The 23,886-nt window shown below is 44.8% G+C and overlaps 2 protein-coding genes across 3 annotated transcripts in view; one reads left to right on the plus strand and one right to left on the minus strand.

The window, feature by feature from the left end:
* Positions 1-23,886, minus strand: part of RTN4RL2 (reticulon 4 receptor like 2) — a 340,267-nt gene that overhangs the window by 171,989 nt on the left and 144,392 nt on the right. The window lies entirely within an intron of this gene.
* LOC141106313 (uncharacterized) lies at positions 1,800-21,070 on the plus strand. Of its 2 annotated transcripts, XM_073596987.1 has the most exons (3): positions 1,800-2,322; positions 7,021-7,243; positions 14,710-21,070. In XM_073596987.1, the coding sequence occupies exon 3, from the start codon at positions 19,078-19,080 to the stop codon at positions 21,019-21,021; it is 1,944 nt and encodes a 647-aa protein (XP_073453088.1). In that variant the 5' UTR covers positions 1,800-2,322; positions 7,021-7,243; positions 14,710-19,077; the 3' UTR covers positions 21,022-21,070. The 2 variants fall into 2 exon arrangements, with proteins under 2 accessions (XP_073453088.1, XP_073453087.1); XM_073596986.1 differs by having other exon boundaries at positions 1,807-7,243.

The raw sequence follows: 23,886 nt of genomic DNA on the forward strand, positions 1-23,886 counted from the left end.
GTATTCAATATGACCAGACTGTATTTACAACATCCACCAATGGTAACAGCATCACCCATGGTCGGATGGAAATTTGCACTTAAATTTGAAAAGAATAGCATCTGCTCTTCAGGAGCAGGGTGCTACACAATAAATATACATGGGCCATGGCAGCAAAGGAGTTTGGGTGTAAGATGGAGAATCAGTACTGAGGGAGGCTGCCGGTGGTCCTTGGGGGGGGGGGGCTACCTGGAAGGATCCCACCACAGGAGGCAGTTGGGGGGATTCCAGAGAGGTAGCGGAGAGAGCAAGGAGAGACTGAGTAGATCAGCATGGTGAAGGGACAGACAAGGGGAGAGACTGCCATCTGTAGCAGCGGTGTGCCAAATCTTCATCCAACCTTGCCCTGGGGAATCTCCATATATGTGTCAGTTGGGCAAGATTGGGGTAGAGAGTCAGGGGGACTGGGAAGAAAGGCAGTCAGGTGTGGCTAGTGGCAGCCAGGTAGGCTAGCATTCTGCAAGCAAGTGGAACTGGGATCAGTGGCCACAGAAAAGCAGAAGGAGATGTGATATTCTGTTCACTCTATTTGTGCTACTTTGTCAAAGGGACTGAGAGTTTCTGTCTGTAATGGGCCTTTGCTGAACTAGCGATATACTGTTAGTTGCCTCAAGAGTGAACCAGCAGGAGATGTACATAGAGAAATCAAGTGTGTGCATGAGAAAGTGAGAAGAGGAATCTGTAAATAGGGAGGAAGATGTCTCTGAAGTTCTGTTTGTTGTCACACTGGGCATCCCATAATCCCTTACCCCATCCAAGTTATCATCCCTTAATAAAATAGCAAAACAAGCCAAAGACTGATTTTCTGTGTCCGGATGAAAAAAGGAAATGCGGTGTGACTGGCTGTGCAGCAGCAGAGATGCAGGGCAGGTTACCTGCAGTATATTGAAGTGTGTCAGTGTAGAGTGTCAGGGCACTTTTACTGCAGTATATTAGAGTGCGTCAGAGCACTTTTACTGCAGTATATTAAAGTGCATTAGTGCACTTTTACTGCAGTATATTGAAGTGCATTAGTGCACTTTTACTGCAGTATATTGAAGTGCATTAGTGAACTTTTACTGCAGTATATTGAAGTGCATTAGTACATGTTTACTGCAGTATATTGAATTGCGTTAGGGCACGTTTACTGCAGTATATTGAACTGCGTTAGGGCACGTTTACTGCAGTATATTGAACTGCGTTAGGGCACGTTTGCTGCAGTATATTGAAGTATGTTAGCGCACGTTTATTTTTACTGCAGTGTATTGAAGTGTGTTAGTGCAAGTTTACTGCAGTATATTGAAGTGCGTTAGAGCATGTTTCGTGCAGCATACTGAAGTGTTAGTGCATGTTTATTTTTACTGCAGTATATTGAAGTGTGTTAGTGCACGTTTACTGCAGTATGTTGAAGTGCATTGGTGCATTTTTACTGCAGTATATTGAATTGCATTAGTACATGTTTCCTGCAGTATATTGAATTGCGTTAGTGCACGTTTACTGTAGTATATTAAACTGCGTTAGTGCACTTTTGATGCAGTATATTGAAGTGCGTTAGTGCACTTTTACGGCAGTATATTGAAGTGCGTTAGTGCACGTTTGCTGCAGTATATTGAAGTGTGTTAGTGCGCGTTTATTTTTACTGCAGTATAGTGTTAAGATACAAAATACCTGGAGTCTGGAATCATGAAAAATTCATAGAAGGCTCATACAGAGTTCCCCCTTACACAAACTATTTTTCTCAAAAATATATTCTGAGCATTTGTTGTAAATTCTTAGGTATTACACAACCCTGTTGTCATTGAGGGAGTTGCAATGTACTGCCAAATGATGTGTGTACAAATTGGCTGTACATTGCTCCATTTCTGGAAAAGAGTTATCACAAAAAGCCCCTTTGATTGATCCCCTCTTGTGTAATCCCAAGTTTGATATAGTATGACAAGTAACCTTTTCTCATAACCCAGAGGTCAAGATGACCATATGTAATGTTGAAGTAATTAGTTAAGGATGACTCGTGTTTTGGGACCATGCCATGCATAGACAAACATTCTGTAATATCTTTATAAAAGCTGAAATTGGAATTTGTATAATTGCCACACTCCCTTCAGCTGTGGACCAGTGTACACTGTTTTATCTGTATTTATTATTCTCAGCAAAAAGACTTGTACCTGCAAGAATGCTGTCAGATCGTTTATGTCTTTAATTTCAAAGGCGAATTTAACAGTTGGTGACCCAGAATCATGTCTTCTTGACTGCATCTCCACCTCCGGCTCTCAACCCACTACAGGAGGGACAATGGCTCCTAAGGTGAGAAATTTCTCTCATTATTACTGTCTTTGCTGTACGGGAGTGAGGTCCCGGGGGGAGGAGTGCAGCTTACAGAAGGTAGCACGTTTCCTTTATTTTAGAAATGCATTCTGCTCCTGCATGGTTACTGAGAATATTATTTCCAGAATATTCTGATAAATTATAAATCTAATAATTTCATGTGTCAGGTTAACAAGAGTACTCATTTTTCCTTACCCTTTGAACTGGCAATATATATATGTTTTGATTAAGGGATGTACTTAAGCAGGTACCACAATTTCTAAGAGTGCATAGAAGTTGTTGCATGTTGAATTTTTTGTATGATTTTTTTTTGTACATCTGTGGTCCTAGGATGAGATGTCCTCAGCGGATAGCCACAGTGAAAATATGACCTGCTGTGCGTTCTTTGGAGTAGGGAGTCTAGTCAGGGACTAACCTATTGCCACTCAGAGAGGAGACGTCCCTCTAAGAATAGAACAAGTGGGATATCTCGAGATATATTTGACTGCTGGTACACAGTCATTGACTTAAAGAGTGGAGCTTTCGGTCCCGGAGTTTCAAATGTTGTCACTTCTAAAAGGTAATGAAAAATTTCTAAAAGAGATAACAAAACATTTAAAAAAAAAAAAAAAAAAGGTAAACAAAAACTTCTTAAAAAGGTAAAGAAAAATTTAACAAAAGGAAATGGGAAATATTTTTAATAAAAGCATCTCACCCATAATGGCAAGCTATGGGTTAACTAGGAAAAATGCTAAACGCCTATTGAAAATAGCAAAAGCCACGGGGCTAAGCATTGCTAAATTACACCCAAGTGCCCCTATCGTTAAAGTGACGGGAAGGGGAGAGCCATACGCTCTTAAACATCATGTAAAATGGTGTAAAATCACCTGTAAAGAATATAAAAAAGGATCCTGCTGAGTGGTGGCCACCCGAAGGATCTCTAGATACCCCAACCATAGATGCCCATTCAGCTTACTTTATAAAATGTCTGATTGTGCAGGTATTGAATGTCTGGCTGCATGGGAAGAGGTATCTAGAAAAGATAAAAAGCCCCATCCTTATAAATGGTGTTCTGAAAAAGCTTCTTTGCAATTAGAGGAGGAAAAACTGCCAAATGCATGGGCTTTCCCTTATGTTGTATTAAGAGGAGAATTGACTGCTGCTTCAGCAGAAGCCTCTGCCCAGGTGTTAGCGCAGTTGGGGGCAGTGGGAGGAGCGCCTGAAATCTCTTATATGCAAGGCACACCTATGCATCAAAGGGATGTTCAAGTGATGATGACATATGAGACCCCTCAAGAGGTAAAAAGAACTAGATCTATGCCTGAGCGAAGGCATAGTACAGGACCATTGATTGATACCAAGGGAAAACTGTTTGTTGATAAATATGGAGATCCATGGCAATACACTTCACCAAGGCGGAATGCCTTAGCCAAATTTAAGAGATTGGATAAAACTACAAGCCCATTAGCCCAAGTTTCCTCACCAGTTCTCGCTCGGTATCAAGCAAAAGAGAAAGCCCTCTGAGAAGCAGGAGTTAGCCTCACCCCTGCAGATAAAAGGAAAATAGAGATTTTTTTGCATCCCAATGGCGAGATACACCCCTGGAATAAATGCCTCAGAGAGGTTGCTCTTCCAGGAGTGACAGATGCCGCAGGACACTATATGGCACATATAGGCAAAGTCTATGTCCCATGGAAGCCCCACGAGATCAGAGCCATAGTGGCAGATTTGCCAAATCTTGAAAAGTGTCCAAAAAAGTGGTATAAAAAGGTAACATGGGTACGAAAGTTCCAACAGGCTACCTAGAGGGATATGTGGATTCTGATTAATTGTGCAATGCCAGAAAAGTACGCAGATATCTGGAATGTGTTTGCCAAAAATAAGGGTGCTTATGAACGGGAAATGTTAAAGAGAGAAGTAAGTGATGAGCTAATGGTTTAATCTTTCCCTATCTGTGTGCACAGGGACAGCTAGCAAATTGCAGGGAGGGGTCAGTAGGATCCATGTCAGTGAATGAGAACACAATGCAGGCAGACGCTGCTGCTGCACTTTGACTCGTCAATAGAATTTATCGAACAACTAAAAAGAAGAAATAGCGTAGATGATGTGTACAAAGATTGGTGGAGATATGTTGATATGTAGACTGTGGAAGCAAGAAAGAATGGCTCTACTGAAAATGGTTTACTGAAGATAGAAAATAATCTTATGAATGATTAACGAAGGTGGTCCAAAGAAGGTGTGAGGATGTATTAGAATATTGGAATAGGTTCAAGGATGTGGTTAGAAAGCATGTGGATTGGATCCCAGTAGATGAACCTGATTTGTCCAGACATAAGCTGGTTAACAGATTCATAGGGGGATTGTTTCAGGAAGTTAGAGACGAAAATTGATCTTCGCACTCCTGAATGAAGAAAGAAGCCAGCACTAGAACTAGTGGATATTGCTCAAAGAATCTTTGAGATTAAAAAGGGAAAAATAGAGAAAAGGATAAAAATAAAATAGTGAATGTACAACAAGTTCCCGTACCTGAGAAAGCAGCACTGCATATGGAGAGTATTGAGGTGCAGGTCTCAACTGTTCAGGTTTCTCCACAAGGGATGCCTGTGGCTACACCCACATACCCATCTTCAGGGGTAGGGTATGTTTCAAACTATGGAAACCCTGGTAGACGGGAAATGCAAGCTAAGCCTAGCAGAACTAAAATGTATGTCAGAAATGCCACAAGGGTGGAGGCTCGGTTTCAGCAGATGATCCCACAGAGAAATGAAACTGCTTCAAGTGTGGTAGGATGGGTTATCTTGCTTGTCATTTCTGCTAGGATGAGGTGGAGTATGGTGACCTGATTAATGAAAATGTAATTCCTTCTCCTGAGCATGCTGTCTTGAATTTGGGACAAAATCCAGAACCAACGATTGATGTGTCAGTTAATGGTTTATCTATCCTGTGTTTAATAGATAAAGGCACTTCAAAGAGTTTGCTAAATATATGTGCCAATTTTCACCCTTTGAATCAGCAAGTATCTTTGGTCGGGGTAAGTAATGATGTAAATACCGCTAAAGTCACTGAAGCTCTACAGGTAAGAATTGGAGGTCAGTGTCATAAACATTCATTTGTTGTATCGCCATACTCCCCTGGCAGTCTGCTAGGCAGAGATCAACTAACATAAATAGGAGTAATTATAGCTTTGCCCCTGAAGGGATGGAAGTAAACATACTTGAATCAGTACAGAGGGAGGCTTCAGATTTGCTCTTTATGCCAGCACTTGATTCACCCCCAATAGGAGGGATTACAGAAGCCCACAAGGGGCTTATTGATCCAACAGTCTGGATTACTGGAAATTATCACAAGGCTATATGGAAGTGACCGCAGTGAAAAGTCATAAGGGTTTAACCCGGCCTGTACCAGGAATTCCTCAGTGTCCTTTTGAGCGGAGAGGCCACTGAAGGAATCAGCTAGACATGTGCAATGTGTTTCGTAATGATTTAAAATTCAGATGAATTTTGCATCTTTCGGACATTCGGATGCATCCAAATGTCCGAATAAAAAAATAATAAATTTCAACTAATACAAAAGAAATTATAGCGAATATAACGAATTAATTCGACATGATTCAGGAAATTTGTTAAAGATCTAATGAAACAAAAGGTCAGCTCAAAGTAAATCTTACAGTCCAATCAGCTGAATAATTTTGTGCTGGAGGTTGGATTACTGGCAATGTGCATTCCTGAGAACTGAGTGAGAAGGGTGTTGTATTGTATTTGAGCAGAGGAGAAGAGATATTGTCATTGTGTGTGTTAATAGATTCAATAAACAAACGACTTTCCAAACTAAAAATCATTATCATGAATATATATACATACATAAATATCGAATTTCAATTAATACGAAAAAAAATTATAGCGGATATAACAAATGAATTTGACATGATTCGAGATTCAGTATAACGAATATCAACACTCTACAGAACTAATTATCCGAAAACGAATCAACATAACATAACGAATATAACAGAACAAAATTTTGTATTTTACAAACAAAACAAAACTAAACAAAATTTTCCAATGTGCACAAGTCTAGAATCCGCCCTGTGATTAAAGAATCACTGGATGAAAGAGACTCAATACAACACAAGGATATAGTTACAAGACTGCTGACAGCAATCCAGTCACCTGCTGCGGTAGCAGTAATAAATTGTAAAGCACATAAGAAAGCTATTGGCCTAATTTCACGAGGAAATGCATTGGCGGATGAAGCTGCAGAAGCTGTTGTCCTGGATACACCTCCTCAACTATTCTGTATGGCAATTTTGGAACCTGTGATTGACCACACAATCCTCATTGCCCTACAGAAATTGTGTGCATGTGTGGCACACTAGGGAAGCCACGCGCTCCTCTTAGGGCTAATGCAACAGTTGCATTCACTGTACAGACCCCATGCAAGTGCAATGATGGAAAGTGCTAACCAAACCCTGAAAAGATACCTTGCAAAACTAGGCTAATGGAATGGGAATTTGGGTTGACATGTTGCCCGCAGCATATGCTGCTATGTGAACTACTCCAAAAGAAAACCATGGTATGTCAACCTTTGCTTTCTAGTACAAGCAGCCATACCGAGAGACAATGTAACGCTGACTGGACAGGATTCTGTTATAGACTGTGTAACCAAATTTGCAACTATATTTGCTGACACTTTTTCCAGAGTCAAAACAGCCCAACCTACAGAAGGCAAGGATCAAGCACATGGACTGAAACCTGGAGACTGGGTGTATGTAAAGAATTATATACCATAAACTTCATTATCACCAAAGTGGAAAAGTCTTCTTCTTATCATCCTGATTACTCTGAGTGCTGTGAAAGTCAAGAGATGCAAGCCTTGGATACACGGATCCCACTGCAAGAAGGCTGAAGAACCCCAGCGAAGGGTAACTAATAAACGGTTTCACTCTGACGAGCCTACTGCTGTTCATTCATCCCACAGGTCCCCTCAGCTTACTCATGCATGATGAGCTAAGGAGAAGGATGAGGCTATACGGGCTGTTGAGTCCCAACCATATAAAGGACTGTGGGGAGTTATCCTCAGAGGAGGATTGTTGTTAATATTTATCTTCTTTGTTTTGCCCTGGCTGATTGACATTTCTGTAGGTCAGGAGAGCCAATAGAACATTACTAAGTAAGTTGATGTCTTGGTGAAGACTGAAAAGAGAGTTACTAGAGAGATTGCTACACACCTTATGGAGCCATACCAAAATGACTTTGTATCTATGCACATGCAAGCTCCTAAGAAATTACATTTGTCCAATTGTTGGGTCTGTACACACTCACCTATTTCACATAGAACACTACCTTTGCTAGGTATTCCAGTATCACTCAAGGAGATAGAAGAACTAGCTAATTTCCAGAATGTAAGTAAGCAAAGTGAAAACAGAATGGAATGGAATTCCTTTACTTTAGCATTCCTGTAAAGGTACATGTTACTGTGGTAAAGTCATCCATGCCACATGGTATGTGGAGGTTGCTGAGTTTACTAAAATTAAGGTAAACAAGATCCCACATCTAATTAAACTAAGAGATCTTTCTAGCTACACACCTGAGAGTTTTGACACCACAAAGGAAACCAAGGATTTCAAACCACTGTTTAATATTCCCTGGGTAGATTGCTGTTTTATTAAGAAATCTTTTAGTTTCATCATTGATTTGGCAGAACTGATGGATAACCTTATTGCCCTGTATGATAGAAACGTTGTGATTACGGCTACTGAACTAAAAATGATAAAAAAGGAGTTGATTCAACACCGGGCGGCACAGTGGTGTAGTGGGTAGCACTCTCGCCTAGCAGTAAAAGCCATGTCACTACCTGCCTGGAGTTTGCATGTTCTCCCTGTGCCTGTGTGGGTTTCCTCTGGGTACTCCTGTTTCCTCCCACACTACAAAGACATGCTCGTAGGTTATTGGTTTCTGTCCAAAATTGGCCCCAGTATATAAATGTGAGTTGGGGACCTTGGATTGTGGGCTCCTTGAGGGTAGGGAGCGATGTATGTGTGAAGCGCTGTGTAAATTGACAGCGCTATATGGGTACCTTAAATAAATGATATGATAGATGAGCACAGGGGCGGACTGATAACTCATGGGGCCCCCGGGTAATAGGAGATTATGGGGCCCCCAGGCATTTAGAGATTATGGGGCCACACAGTATACACACACACAGTATACAATCACACAGCATACACATACATGTACACACAGTATACACAGACAGATGTAAACAAAAATCGGAGTTACTTACCGGTAACGTCCTTTTCCAGGAGTCTTTCAGGACAGCACCATAGAGAGACCTTGGCTCCTCCCCTTCTGAGGAAACACCGCCTTCAACTTAAAGCTTTAAACCTCACCGCTCTCCCCCGGCCCCTCAGTTCTTCAAGAGGACCTCCGGTTAGCTGGGGAGACACAAGAACACGTCATAATAACTTTGATCTTACCTGACGTTCTTCTGCGATGAACTCCATCACGAATATCCCTACAGTAGGGTGGGTAACTGTGCTGTCCTGAAAGACTCCTGGAAAAGGACGTTACCGGTAAGTAACTCCGATTTTCCCATTTCCGTCTTTCAGGACAGCACCATAGAGAGGATAAGCGAGCACCTTACCTTAGGGTGGGACTACTGCCTGCAGAACCTTACGCCCAAAAGCCTGGTCTTTTGCTGACAGAAGGTCCAATCTGTAGTGTTTCACGAACGTGTCGAATCTAGACCACGTTGCCGCTCTACAGATCTGCTCCGGAGACGCACCAGCCCACTCGGCCTGAGAGGTCGCCACTGCCCTTGTGGAGTGTGCCCTGATACCCTTAGGGGCTTCTAACCCGCTAAATATATAAGCCTGACTGATAGCTAACCTTAGCCACCTAGCTAAAGTGCGCCTCGAGGCTTTGCCTCCCTTCCTGGTTCCTGAAAATAACACAAAAAAGGAATCAGATTTTCTAAATGGTTTTGTATCCTCCAAGTATTGCAGGACACACCTTCTTACATCTAGTTTATGAAACCTATGTTCCTGTTCCCTCACAGGATTCAAACAAAAGGTGGGCAAAACAATTTCCTGGCCTCTATGAAAAACCGAGGCTACTTTCGGTAAGAAGGCCGGATCGGCCTTAAAAATTACCCTGTCCGGGAATACCTGAAAAAAGGGGGCCCTAATGGAGAGGGCCTCGAGTTCACTTACTCTTCTTGCTGTAGTGATTGCCACCAAAAACACCGTTTTGAGGCTAATCCATTTTAGTGTACACGTCTCCAATGGCTCAAAGGGTTCCCCTGTAAGTGCTTGTAGGACCAAGGAAAGATCCCACATTGGGAAGGGGGGGACCTTCAGAGGTCTCTGCCTACTCAATGCTTTAAAAAATCTAATGACCCAAGGATCGGAGGCTAGTTGTTTCTCCAGAAACACACTCAAAGCAGAAACCTGCCCTTTCAGGGTGCCAAGGGCTAACCCCTTGTCCGCCCCTGCCTGCAGGAACTCTAAGACCGCTATAGAGCTGTGAGTATCAAAAGAAGTTTCTGTACACCAGCTATTAAAACGCCTCCATGTTTTTTGGTAGATGACCTGGGTTCCTTTTTTCCTGCAGTTAAGGAGGGTCTTTACCAAGCTATCTGAGAACCCTCTGTTCTTCAACAGATCTTCCTCAGTAGCCAAGCCGCGAGGCTCCATCTCCCCACCTGGGGACAACAGATTGGCCCCTGGGAAAGGAGATTCTCCTGAACTGGCAAAAGCCAGGGAGGTTCCGCTGCCAGACTTCTCAGGATGGAGAACCAAGGCCTCCTGGGCCAATGTGGCGCAATAAGAATGAGAGTTGTGTTTTCCAGTTGGAATTTTCTTAGGACGGCTGGGATTAGTACAGGTGGGGGGAAGGCATAACACCTGTCGAAAGCCCAACTCTGAGCCAGTGCGTCTATCCCTAGAGCTCCATCCCACCTGTTTAGGGAGAAGAAGAGATGCACCTTCCTGTTTTCTCTCGAGGCAAAGAGGTCTATGCATGGCCTCCCCCATTTCTGGGATATTGCTTCGAAAACCCCCTGATTCAGAACCCAGTCGCCTTCCCTCAGCCGTTTCCTGCTGAGGTAATCCGCCACCAGATTTTGATCTCCTTTCAGATGCACTGCCGAGAGGGATAGGACGTTTAATTCGGCCCATCTGAGAATGCTTTCTACCAGGGTCCACAGAGGTCTGCTCCTGGTACCCCCCTGCCTGTTTATGTAGGCTACAGCTGAGGAGTTGTCCGACCGGACTCTCACATGCTGTCCCTGAAGTTCCTTTTGAAAAGTTTTGAGTGCCAAGGCTACTGCCTTCAGCTCCTTCCAGTTGGAGGATCTTCCTGCGTCCTCCTTCCGCCAGCCTCCCTGAGCCACCCGGTCCCCCATATGCGCCCCCCAACCCATGCCACTCGCATCGGTCGTGACGCATCTGGACACCGGCAGAACCCATTCCAGACCCTGAGAGAGATTGGCTTCTTTCCGCCACCACCATAGGGATCTCTTGACCTGGTCCGGTACAGTTATCAGGGAATCCAAAGATTCCTGACTGTGGTCCCAAATGCTCAGGATAAATAGTTGCAAGGGGCGAAAGTGTAATCCTGCCCACTGGACTGCTGGAAGTGCTGCCGTCAGTAACCCCAAGGCTGACATAGCCTTTCTTACTGATATTTGTTGGCTGCCCTGGAGTAACGACATTGCCCTGTCTACCTTCTGGATCTTCTCCATAGGCAGGAAGACCTTTTGTTTTGTTGAGTCCAACAGGTAACCTAAAAAGATTACTTTTTGCGAAGGAGTCAGATTGGACTTCTCCAGATTTAAGAGCCAACCTAGACCCTCTAAGATGTTCCTTGTCAACTGCAGGTCCAGCGACAGTTGTTCCGCGGAAGGGGCAAAAAGTAGTAGATCGTCTAAATAAGCGATCACTGAAATGCCCCTGATCCGTAGGAAAGCCAAGACTTCTACCATGACTTTGGTGAAGATGCGGGGGGAAGAGGATAGTCCGAAGGGAAGGGCCCTGAACTGCCAGTGAAAGGTCCCTTCTCTGGTATTTATTGCCAGCCTGAGGAACCTTTGACACTGATCTGCAATGGGAATGTGCAGGTAGGCATCCCTCAAGTCTATCGATGCCATAAAGCAGTTTGGAGGAAGAAGTGTCTTTACCGAATAGATAGAGTCCATTCGGAACCTCCTGTAGGTGAGAGAGACGTTCAGAGGCTTCAGGTTCAGGATGAGCCTGAACTTCCCCGAGGGTTTGCGCACCACAAAAATGTGGGAGTAAAAGCCTCTGCCCGTCTCTCCCTCTGGCACTCGAACTACCACCTCCTGTTCCTCCAACTCCTGGAGGGAGGAAAGGAGAGCCGCTGACCTCTCTGCACATTTCGGAAGCGTGGTTACGAGGAGTCTGCATGGTGGAGGTTCTGCAAACTCCAACCTGTACCCTCTTCTTATGACTTCCAAAATAAAATTGTTGGAGGTGATCATCTCCCACTGTGGCAGGAAGGCCCCCAGTCTTCCTCCCACCGTTATTCTGTCACTTTGTCTTTTTGGGCTGTTCAGGAGGGCGAAAAATAGCCCCCCCACGCCCCTTCCCTTTTTGTCCCCACCCCTTTTTCTGTTGATCAGATTTTGGGGGGTCCAACTTCTTCCACGGCCGAGACTTTCTTTTAGTCTCTGCCGGTTTTCTTTTAAAAGGAAATGCCTTTTTTCTGTCAGCCGTTCTATCCAATACAGCTTCCAGACCTGGCCCGAAAAGCAAGTCCCCCGTGAGAGGAATGCCGCAGAGCTTAACCTTGGATGCGGTATCTCCCTGCCATGTTTTAAGCCATAGGGCTCTTCTTGCCGAATTGGACAATGCGGCTGATCTTGCAGACATACGCACCGATTCAGCTGACGCATCTGCCAGGTAAGCTATTCCTTTAAGGAGCATGGGAAAAGACGAAAGGATTGTTTCCTTAGGCGTGCCCGCCTCTATATGCGCCTTAATTTGCGTTAGCCAATACTCCATGTTTCGTGCCACCACCGTGGACGCCATGGCAGGTTTGAGGTTCCCTATGGAAGAGTCCCAGGATTTTTTCAGGAGGGAATCTATCCTCTTATCCATGGGATCTGGGAGTGCCCCCATGTCCTCAAAGGCCAAGTCAGTGTGCCTGGAGACCTGCGAAAAGGCTGCGTCTAGCTTAGGCGATTTGTTCCATACCAGCGCCTCCTCTTCTGCAAAGGGGAACCTACGCTTAAGTGCCTTTGAAAGGAAAGGCTTCCTTTCGGGGTCTTGCCACTCCTTTTTGATGGCGTCGACTAAGACCTCATGGACCGGGAACACCTTCCTTTTATGTTCCCCTAGTCCCTTGTACATCTGGTCATGGAGTGAAAGTTTTTTCCTTTCCTCCTGGATTCCTAGGGTGGTATGAATGGCTCCTAGGAGCTCCTCCACCTCCTCCAGGGAAAGCTTGTAGCGAGAGGATCTTGTGGATTCCCCTTCCGCCTCCTCTCCCTCTGATTCCCCCTGGGGATCTGAGGACCCGCTATCAGGCTCTTCCTCAACCTCGAATCTGGCACCTCCTGGATTCTCTCCACTTCCCGAGGGAGCATCCATTAAGGACTGAGGAACACTCTGCTGTGCTGGTGGAGAAACAACCTGCGGCTGTGGCAACTGAAGACTGGCAAATAATGTCTTAAAAGTCTGCACCGTATTGGAAAGTTCTTTCACGGATGCTGCTAAATCTGAAGACTGTTCTCCAGATTGCTCCCTTACTAGCCCCTCTATACAATCCCTGCAAAGGGGTTTAGACCAAGATTCCCCCATTGTGATTTTACATGAGGGGCATTTCTTCTTGGCACTGTGGGGCGACTTGCTTTTCTCTGTAGCTTTGCCCTGGAAAACAAGTTAAAAGTAGGGAGCAATCAGCAAACTTTCACCAGCACTACCACGGAGGGCCACCAGGGGTGCACTTCCCGGGACCAACCATCACCAGGGACCCAGACACAACCCTTTCCCCCCCTTCACCACCAGGGGGAGTTCTACACCTGTGGAGCTTTACAGGAAGCGGTAAGGGAACACCACCCCAGGGTTCCTCTTACCTTAGAGTGGCTGGTGCAGGATTCTCCTGGAGCGGTTCTTGAAGCCTCTGCTTCCGACATCTCCTTAGAGTGCAGTGGTGATCCAAGCCCCTGTGTACTGTCCCCACAGCAAGTCAGAGGCAGCACCAGCCGAACGCGCGGTCCGTTTTCAACACCGCGACCGGAACCGGAAGTCACGGGTCAGACGGAAACACCGACCTCCGCCGGAAATGACGTCACCCGTCCTCCGACCCAGCGCTCAGAGCTCCCACGCTGGCTGCAAGTGCAGGGCGGTCTTCTGTGCCTCCGCCTATGCCACTGCTAGGCAAGAAAGAAAACGGACCCCCCCAGCTTACAACTTCACTAAGAGAAGCTGGGGGAGCGTGATGTGCAGTCTTCTAAAAGGTACTCAGCCACCCTAGCCCCTTAGACTGCAGCTTTCTTTAGAAAAAATGAGCAGGAGAGAGCCAGAGAGAGAGCGCCCCCTTTGGTCAGCCTGCAATTAGCCTCAGCCTCCCTAGCTGTGCGGCCCTGGTTCCTTGCGATGTCTCCCCACCGGAGGAAACACCAGAACTGAGGGGCCGGGGGAGAGCGGTGAGGTTTAAAGCTTTAAGTTGAAGGCGGTGTTTCCTCAGAAGGGGAGGAGCCAAGGTCTCTCTATGGTGCTGTCCTGAAAGACGGAAATGGGAAAAAACAGATTTATATATACTGTCCCTGGTTTTACTGAGGCTGGCAACCCTGATGGGGAGCCCTAGTGGCCCAGGGCCCAGGGGCAGTGCCCGAGTGGCTCAATGGTCAGTCCGCCCCTGGATGAGCATCCTAATGAGACACAATGTACGGGGATAGGGACAATTGTAGACACTTACTCAGGTTGGACTGGTGTCTTTATTCAACCTTACTATGTAACTATGATCGGTGTTGGATTATCTCACAGCCAGCCAAGGGGGAATGTGTGCCATAGTAGGAACTGCATGTTGCAATTACATTGGAAATGACACAAAAGCCGAAGATGCTATCATTTCACATGTAGAAAGGGTGCAACAATTAAAGCTAGGTTTTCAGGAAGAACATACTGAAACCACTTGGATTGAGGGAAGCTGGGAGAGCTGGCTCTCATGGCTTAATCCTCTCAACTGGTTTTCGGGACTTGGAGGTTGGCTGTCTGCCATCATACATGGTATTTTTGTATATAGTTGGATTTATTGTACTCATAATCTTTATAATCAAATGTGCACCAATAATGTGCAAATGTTTGTTTTAAAAAAAAAAAATCACAAATGCTTGTACTAATACTGGTCCTTCTGAGCCCTCAAGGTCACACATGATGAATGCTTATGAGATGGTGACCCATATACCTGAAGGACGACCTAAAGATACAGAGGAATTCTAAAGACACAGAGGAAGTCTAATACCGAAGAATTCGAACCACAGGAGAGAATGTTAAGATACAGAATACCTGGAGTCTGGAATCATGAAAAATTAGTAGAAGGCTCATACAGAGTTCCCCCTTACATGAACAATTTTTCTCTAAAGTATATTCCAATCATTTGTTCTAAATTCTTAGGTATTACAAAACCCTGTTGTCGTTGAGGGAGTTGCAATGTACTGCCAAATGACGTGTGTACAAATTGGCTGTACATTGCTCCATTTCTGGGAAAGAGCTATTATCACAAAAAGCCCCTTTGATTGATCCCCTCTTGTGTAATCCCAAGTTTGATATAGTATGACAAGTAACCTTTTCTCATAACCCAGAGGTCAAGCTGACCATATGTAATGTTGAAGTAATTAGTTAAGGATGACTCGTGTTTTGGGACCATGCCATGCATAGACAAACATTATGTAATTTCTTTATAAAAGCTGAACTCGCATCTGTATAATTGCCACACTCCCTTCAGCTGTGGGCCAGTGTACACTGTTTTATCTGTATTTATTATTCTCAGTAAAAGACTTGTACCTGCAAGAATGTTGTCAGATCGTTGATGTCTTTAATTTCAAAGGCGAACTTAACAGCGTTAGTGCACGTTTACTGCAGTATATTGAAGTGCATTAGTGCACTTCTCCTGCAGTATATCGAGTGCATTAGTGCACATTTACTGCAGTATATTGAAGTGCGTTAGAGCACTTTTGCTGCAGTATATTGAAATGTGTTGGTGCAGTTTTACGGCAGTATATTGAAGATGCCTTAGTGCACGTTTGCTGTAGTATATTGAAGTGTGTTAGTGCACGTTTATTTTTAGTGCAGTAGATTGAAGTGTGTTAGTGCAAGTTTACTGCAGTATATTGAAGTGCATTAGTGCACTTTTACTGCAATATATTGAAGTGCATTAGTACATGTTTATTGCAGTATATTGAATTGCGTTAGTGCACGTTTACTGCAGCATATTGAACTGCGTTAGTGCACCTTTGCTGCAGTATATTGAAGTGCGTTAGTGCACTTTTACAGCAGTATATTGAAGTGTGTTAGTGCACGTTTGCTGCAGTATATTGAATTGTGTAAGTGCACGTTTGGTGCAGTATATTTAAGTGTGTTAGTGCACTTTTACTGCAGTATATTGAAGTGCATCAGGGTACTTTTACTGCAGTATATTGAAGTGTGTTAGTGCACTTTTACTGCAACATATTGAAGTGTGTTAGTGCACTTTTACTCCAGTATATTAAAGTGCGTCAGTGCAGTTTTACTTCAGTATATTGAAGTGCGTTGGTGCAGATTTAGTGCAGTATATTGTGGTGTGTCTGTGTAGTGAGTACTCAGATGAAAGTGCACCCTGTCTATTCAATTTCAGTAACCCCCCCATCATGTCTGGGAGGCTAACAAGGAGAGGCAGACGTTCCCATGGCAGTGTGAGGGGGCCAGCAGTGTCTGTGTCCACAGGCAAAGGTGGATGTGGTCCGTCCTCAAGCAGGGCACCATTTCCTCTGTTTAGTGATGTTGCCTGTGCTATCCAGGCACAGCATGCAGAGGAGGTGGTGGACTGGCTTACTAAATCATCCTCATCCTCCTCATCCTCTATTATCCAATCAGAGGCTAGTGTGCACTCCATCGCAGCTACCAGAGTGACTTATTCTGTCTCCTTGTCCACAGCTACTCCTCTCAGCATCATGCATGGAGGAGTCAGCTGAGTTATTTGAACACAGCGCCAGCCACTTGCTCCCTGACGATGCACAGATATTACTTAATTCTGATATTGGTTCTGAGATTGAGGAAGGTAGGAACATGAACCTACAGAGAGGGGAGAACACTGGTAAACAACAAATTGTCAGTCATTTTCCCCCAGCTGCAGTGTATTGCCAAGTTGGTTCCAGTGATGATGAGGATGGTGGGGATGATGATGATGAGGTAACTGACGTGACTTGGGTGTCGGATAGAGCAGAGGAGGAAAGAGAGGGTGAGGCACAACCCCAATGAGACAGCCATCATGGAAGAGTAGAGAACAGCCACCCTATTCCATCATATTGTGGAGCTGTTATCTCCCAGCCTACTTCCCACAGCTCAGTTGTTTGGGCCTTTTTTACCACATGTGCAGCCGATTGCAAACTTTGCCTCAAGCAGATCAAACGTGGCAAAAACACCAACTATTTGGGTACCACATGCTTGACAAGGCATTTAACCTCCCACCACTCAGCCTGTTGTTAAGAGCACCTGAAAGCCACAAGAAAGGGACACAATTCTGCTCCTCCTCACTCCTCACCTTTCAGGTCTACCCCCACTATATCTCATGACCTCTCAGCAGCCTCCCCTGAAAGGAATGATGGTATAGCAAATGGTGTCACAGGTCCTTGCAGCACCAGCTGTAGACTATAGAAGGCAAATTTCTCTGCCCCAGCTGCTGCAGCAGAAAAAAAAATAGTCACTGCCACCCACATGCTCAGCGTCTAAATTCAAGCTTGTCAAAGCTGCTGGTTTTACAATTCCTGCTGGCTTTACAATTCCAGCCAGAAGTTCCACGTTACTGCTGACACGTGGTCCAGCGAGCATGGGCAGGGACAATATATTTCATTCACACTGGGTAACTCTGCTTGCAACTCGTAAGGATGCAGGACAGGGCTCAGTGCTGCTTGTTTTGTGGCCATGTCTCCATACAGCTGGTGGTGATGATGTGAGATTTGTCAGCTCCCTCCCCTCCTCCTACTCCTCCTCCGCCTCCATGTCCTCCTCTGCTGAATTGTCCTATGAAACACCAGTACCCCCTAAGCATTCAAGGGGCTATTCAATAAGTCAGGCTAAAAGATGCCATGCAGTGCTTCAGCTGGTCTGTCAAAGGGAGAGATTCTTTCAGCTCTGCAGGGGCAGACCCAGAGGTGGTTTATGCCATGCCATCTGGAGCCAGAAATGGTGGTGTGCGATAATGGCACTAACCTCCTGTCCGCCCTTAGACAGGGAACGTTGACACACATGTCCTCAATTTGATGGTGCAACGTTTCTTAAACAGGTACCCAGGGTTGGAAGACCTGCTGAAGCAGGCCAGAAGAGTCTGTAGCCATTTCAGGCGTTCATACACAACCAGTGCTCGGTTGGCTGAAATTCAGCAGGAATTCCACCTGCCCATAAACTGCCGGATTTGTGACATGCCTACCAGGTGGAACTCAACTTTTGCAATGCTGCAGCGGCTGCACATGCAGCAGAAGGCCACCAACAAGTGCTTGTGTGAGTATGGCACAAGGACAGGCTCAGGGCAGCTCTGCTTTTTCTCCCTGCACCAATGGCTGCTGATAAAGGATGCATGCACTGTACTGTCACCATTTGAGGAGGCGACAAGGATGGTGAGCTGTGGCAATGCATGCATTGGTGGCACAATTCCTGTTGTGTTCCTGCTGGCGCAGTCTATGCATGGCATTATGGACAGGGCTGTTGTGGCAGAGCAGTGGGAGGAAGAGGAGAACTTCCTTTCCTCTCAAGGCCTACTTTATGCAGCCACCATTCTTGCGACGCCAAAGAACACACAAGAGGAGGAGTTTAGAGTCTGGCTGAGCAACCCTTGGTGTAATACGACACCTCATCCCAATAGTTTGAGAATCAGATTAGAGGGGGAAGAAGTATAGGGATTAAGAATAAAAAATTATATTTATTTAACTAAATTCAATAAAATTGGACATGACAATCACATAGACAAGGTGTGCAGAAAATTCTAAAATCAATTCTGTAGCAAAAAATATTTCACATCACTTGGCCTGATGGTTGTGACGGCCAGTTCAGTGAGTGGGTATTCAGATGCCCGACATGTTTCGCCAGTATTGGCTTCTTCAAGGACAGTTGTTTAATACCTAAAGCGCTACAGAGTTTTCTATGAAGAGAGATATAACAGTCAATGAATGTTTTGGAGCAATTGATACATTAAAGTACAAAAAATAATATATATATATATCTCCATATGTTTGCGAGCTGTCCGGGCAGATGTTATTTTTGATAAATCCAGCACAAACCAGATAGCAGACCCAGTACCAGAAAATAGTGTCCCTACAGCAGCCGAAATTCAGGCTATTGAAGACCTACTAACTCTTCTTGAAGAAGGTGGTACAGAGGATGAATGTCTGTGGGAATTTGACAACCACGGCATTGTGGCCTCTGGAGTATCTTTTCCCCCTCCTTTATCCTTTAAACCGAAATCTACAAGTTTTCCCAATCTTTCCGCAAACCCCAACATCTGGGCTTTTGTGGAACAAATTAGTAAGACCATCAAAGAAATGGATCTTCCTACCTTACACTCCTCTAATTTATCTTGTGCCGAAAAACAGGCCCTTAAATCTCTTCAAAACCACAATGGGTTGGTTATAAAACCCGCCGACAAAGGCGGCAATGTGGTTGTCATGGATGTTGCGGCATATGAGACTATGTGCCGCAACATCCTTGACAACCATGATTGGTATAGACCTATTTCGCGTACACTTGTTGAAAACTTTACTTGTGAATACTATGAGCTCATTTTCTCTGCCTATCAAAAGGGAACCATAGATATTAACACCTGGAAATTTCTAAATGTCCAAAATCCAAGAATACCTACGTTCTACGCCCTGCCCAAATTGCATAAGTCGCTAAAAAATCCCCCTGGACGTCCTATTGTGTCAGGGTGCTCAAGTTTGACAGAAAATGCTAGCGCCCTTGTGGACAAATATCTAATTCCACATGTACATGCTCTCCCTTCTTATGTTCAGGATACGGTACACCTCCTCCGTATTTTGGAGGACCTGCAAGTTCCACATGATACATGGTTGGTTGCATTGGATGTAGAAAGCCTTTATAACACAATACCGCATAGTGTTGGCATTAAAGTTATTTCCAAATTGTTGGAGGATAGAGGCCCTAAATTTAAGGCATACAGTGATTTTGTGGTCGATCTTTTACACTTTATCCTAACACGGAATCATTTCTTATTTGGCACTTCCCACTTCCTCCAGGTGCAAGGCGTGGCTATGGGCACGAAATGTGCGCCATCCTACGCCAACTTGTACCTGGGGGGGTGGGAAAAAGACCTGTTTTCTAATCATGATCTTGCCGATTTCCTGTGCCACGTGATTTCGTGGCACAGGTACATTGACGATATCATCTTTTTTTGGCCTGGTACTCGAGAACATCTCATGAGATTTATAGAGATATTGGCGGTCAACTCATATAATCTTAAGTTCACAATGGAGTGTAGCCAGAGAAGGATTACTTTCCTTGATCTGGAAATACGAGTGGACTCCAATGGAAACATCTCTTCATCCCTGTACCGTAAGGAAACGTCAGGGAACACTATTTTGCACGCTAACAGCGCTCATCCTAAACCATTGCTAAATAGTATCCCTTATAGTCAATATTTACGGATTAAACGCAACTGTACGGACGAGAAGGACTTCTTCGCGGCCGCACATGACCTTTACGAGAGATTAAAAAGAAGAGGATACAGCCAAAAATTGTTGAAACAGGCTTTCAACAAAGTAAAAAAATTAGATCGGAAAAAACTGTTGCATTCCATCAAAAAGAAGGACGCCTCTCAGCCGGTCCGACTTATTACCCAATTTTCCCAACATCATAATGAGGTAAGGAATATTCTCAATAAATACTGGCCCCTTCTTACAGCAGATAACACCATAAAAAAATATATTCAATCCCAACCTCAAATTACCTACCGTCGTTCCCCTTCGCTACGGGATAAAGTCATAGTGAGCCACCATGCACCCAAACTAGAATTTTCTTCAACAGTGGTTGGCATGTTTCCATGTGGCCACTGTGACATGTGTGAGTTCATTTATGATGTACGCGAAAAACCGCTTCCAAATGGCCAAAGACACAAAATCAAACATAAAGTCACTTGCCAAACTACCGGCATAGTTTACCTTGCTACTTGTATATGTGGCAGTTACTATGTCGGCAAAACTAAACGTCAGTTCTGTGTCAGGATCCGTGATCACATCAAACCTTTATATAAAGGTAAGATTTCTACATCTATCAATCGACATTTAGCAGTACACCATGAATCTAATCCCCATGTTGTGGGATTTACAGCATTGGAACATATCCCTACACATGTTAGGGGTGGAGCTATTGACCAAAAACTACTCCAATTGGAAACCAAGTGGATACATACCTTGGACGCCACTAGACATCCAGGGCTTAATGAAGGCATCAGTTTCAAGACGTTTTTATAGGTTGGCTGTTTTTCTCCCCTTTTATCCCTCCCCCTCTCTCTCCCCCCCTTCCCCCCCCCCTTTCCAAAACCCCTCCCCCCCCTTTTCACCCCCATCCCATCCCCCTTTCCTTCCCCCTTCCCCCCCCCTCCCCCTCTTTCCCTAGGGATTGACACAGCCCACCTTATAATTATGATTAGTTTTTTTATTTATCTCCACTATCTTCTTTTGTAATTTTCCTCCCTAGATAGTTCCTTCCCACTTTAGAGATCGGTCCTGATGGATCAAGTTACGGCACCCCCTTTCTCCCTTTCTATCTGTATATTATTTTTCCAAATTACCAATGTAACAGAAATAGATAGACCTATTAAGCACCATTATGATGCTCTTAGTGTTTTCAATTGTGTACATATTATTTCATTTTGCCATGCTAATAACTGTTTTTCACGCTGATGAAAATACTTTGTTATTGACGTATGTATCATTTTGCGAGCTGTCGGGGTGACCTGTGTGGGCACAGGCCAGGGACTATGCTCTCCCCACTTCTTTTCTTCCTTTCCATGCCTTGTGTGCAGGCGCCTTTTTTGTTTTTGTTTTTGTTTTTGAGCCTATTTATCCCTGGTCTGTTCCCACCCATCCCCGCCTCCCATTGTGTTTCAGTTACACCTTGCCCCCTTGGTTGCCTTTCCCCCCCCCCTTCTAAACTGTCACCCGTTGCGGCCAGTTGTCCACGGGTCTCTATATTCCAGGATGACTTTGGTGCTGTCTCTGGTGTTACTAGCCCCTTTACATGAGATACACTCCAGCTGTATGGACACCCAAGGGCATTGGTTCGTCCTTTGCCCGCCCCTGCCACTGCGCATTGGACCTACTTCCACCTCCCAGGTATCGCGCCGCCCATCGCGGCGTTTGTATACTGCGCAGTGTCTGTGATGTATTCTTACATCACCATGGACACCACCGCTGTGCCTTCTGGACCTTGTAGGACTGGATGGAGTTGCGGGCGGCTCATGCGCAGTGGCCTTTTTGTCCGCTCACACGCGCGGTGACGTCAGACGCCGCTCGTGTGAGGGGGACATAAGAGCGCCGGCATCCCAGGCCACTAGACACGCCAGGGAATCACAGGACACGGTCATACTAACTGCAACACGATCGGGTAAGCACTTCTTATTATCCCATTTACATCAAGCTGACAGTATTTTTTGTCTCATAGCTTGTTCTGATTGGTGCTTCTATTGGCTGCAGGTCTTTCTTTCTAGCCATAGCTTTCCACCCTTGATTATACAACTGGTGAGTGTAAATCTGTTTATACTTTGATTTGTCATTGGCTACAGCTGAATCGCAATTTGCATTTTCAGACTTGCATTTTTGGATAGCATTACCTGGCATATAAATGTCTTCCCCTCCTTCCTCCCCCCTTTTTTCTACCATTTTCCAGTGACACCTTCTACATCTTTCATCCTATGATGAACCACTCCTAATATTGGTTGTCTTCCGGTGTCCTGTCTCCCATTTTTGAATAGCTTACTTGTAAGTAAATTAGAGACTATGTTAGTCCAATATGAAATGTCTCACCTTAAATTGATGTGTGGTCCTCGGGCCCCGCTACATGTACATAATTTGTTTGTATATATTTCTTTAGGCATATTCTCCATCAGGTCCCTCTTATGGACCCCTGCAGCCATTTATTGTGATCTCTGTTTTTGAGGCCTTGCTCCGGAGGCATGTAGCATCCATCCCTGGTGAATTGCAGGTATTTTACCATCTTTGGACAGCCTGGTTGGGGCATTTTTGGCACCCTGTGGTGTGGGTGGGCTCTTAGGGGTCACTTTGGGTGGTGGGGGATAGTCTGCCCGGACAGCTCGCAAACATATGGAGATATATATATTATTTTTTGTACTTTAATGTATCAATTGCTCCAAAACATTAATTGACTGTTATATCTCTCTTCATAGAAAACTCTGTAGCGCTTTAGGTATTAAACAACTGTCCTTGAAGAAGCCAATACTGGCGAAACATGTCGGGCATCTGAATACCCACTCACTGAACTGGCCGTCACAACCATCAGGCCAAGTGATGTGAAATATTTTTTGCTACAGAATTGATTTTAGAATTTTCTGCACACCTTGTCTATGTGATTGTCATGTCCAATTTTATTGAATTTTGTTAAATAAATATAATTTTTTATTCTTAAGTATTGTATCCTGTTTCTCTTGGCACCGCCATAATCCCTATACTTCTTCCCCCTCTAATCTGATACACAAGAGGAGGAGGATTCTGGAAGTTTTGGAGACATTGAAGCAAAGGAAGACATACGTCAAACCTTAAGAGATGTATTTTCGTCCCCAGAACCCTTGGGAGGCTGGGAGGAGCCAGTTCCAGATACTGTAATCCTCAGTGATCCCACAGACTCTGCTTCACATGCCTCGGAAACTTGTGGTGCATAAGCTCTCTCTTTCTTCAAAGCCTGCGAAAGGACCCGAGAATTTGTGGCATCAAGTAGAAGAATCACTATTGGTGGGCAATCCTCCTTGACTACCATTACAAGGGGAAAGATTTAGAACTCATCCTGTCCTCACAGGGGGAGCAGAGGATGAAATATTGAGGACACCTAAACAGGAGTTTATGTATTATGCTTTTCCAGACTCTGCTAGGTTACAGTCTCCTGGAAAGGCTAGTTTTGAGGCTTCTGTTGGTTAAGAAAGAAGTGGTGGAGAAGGGGGCTGCCTCAGTGATGCATTTCAAATTTTTTTAGTCCTCGGCACCCAGGGCTGTCAGCTTTCACATCCCATCGGCAGCGCCTGCATATTATGGTGGGAGATTATCTAGGGGCAAAAACAGACATGGAGAGCTTTCCAGTTGACGATCCACTGGGTTACTGGGTCA

This window comes from Aquarana catesbeiana, linkage group LG08 (genome assembly GCF_042186555.1).
Source record: "Aquarana catesbeiana isolate 2022-GZ linkage group LG08, ASM4218655v1, whole genome shotgun sequence".
NCBI lineage: Eukaryota > Metazoa > Chordata > Amphibia > Anura > Ranidae > Aquarana > Aquarana catesbeiana.

Coding starts and splice junctions, on each gene's coding strand:
- LOC141106313 (XM_073596987.1), top strand. CDS start 19,078: ATGGATCTTCCTACCTTACACTCCTCTAATTTATCTTGTGCCGAAAAA.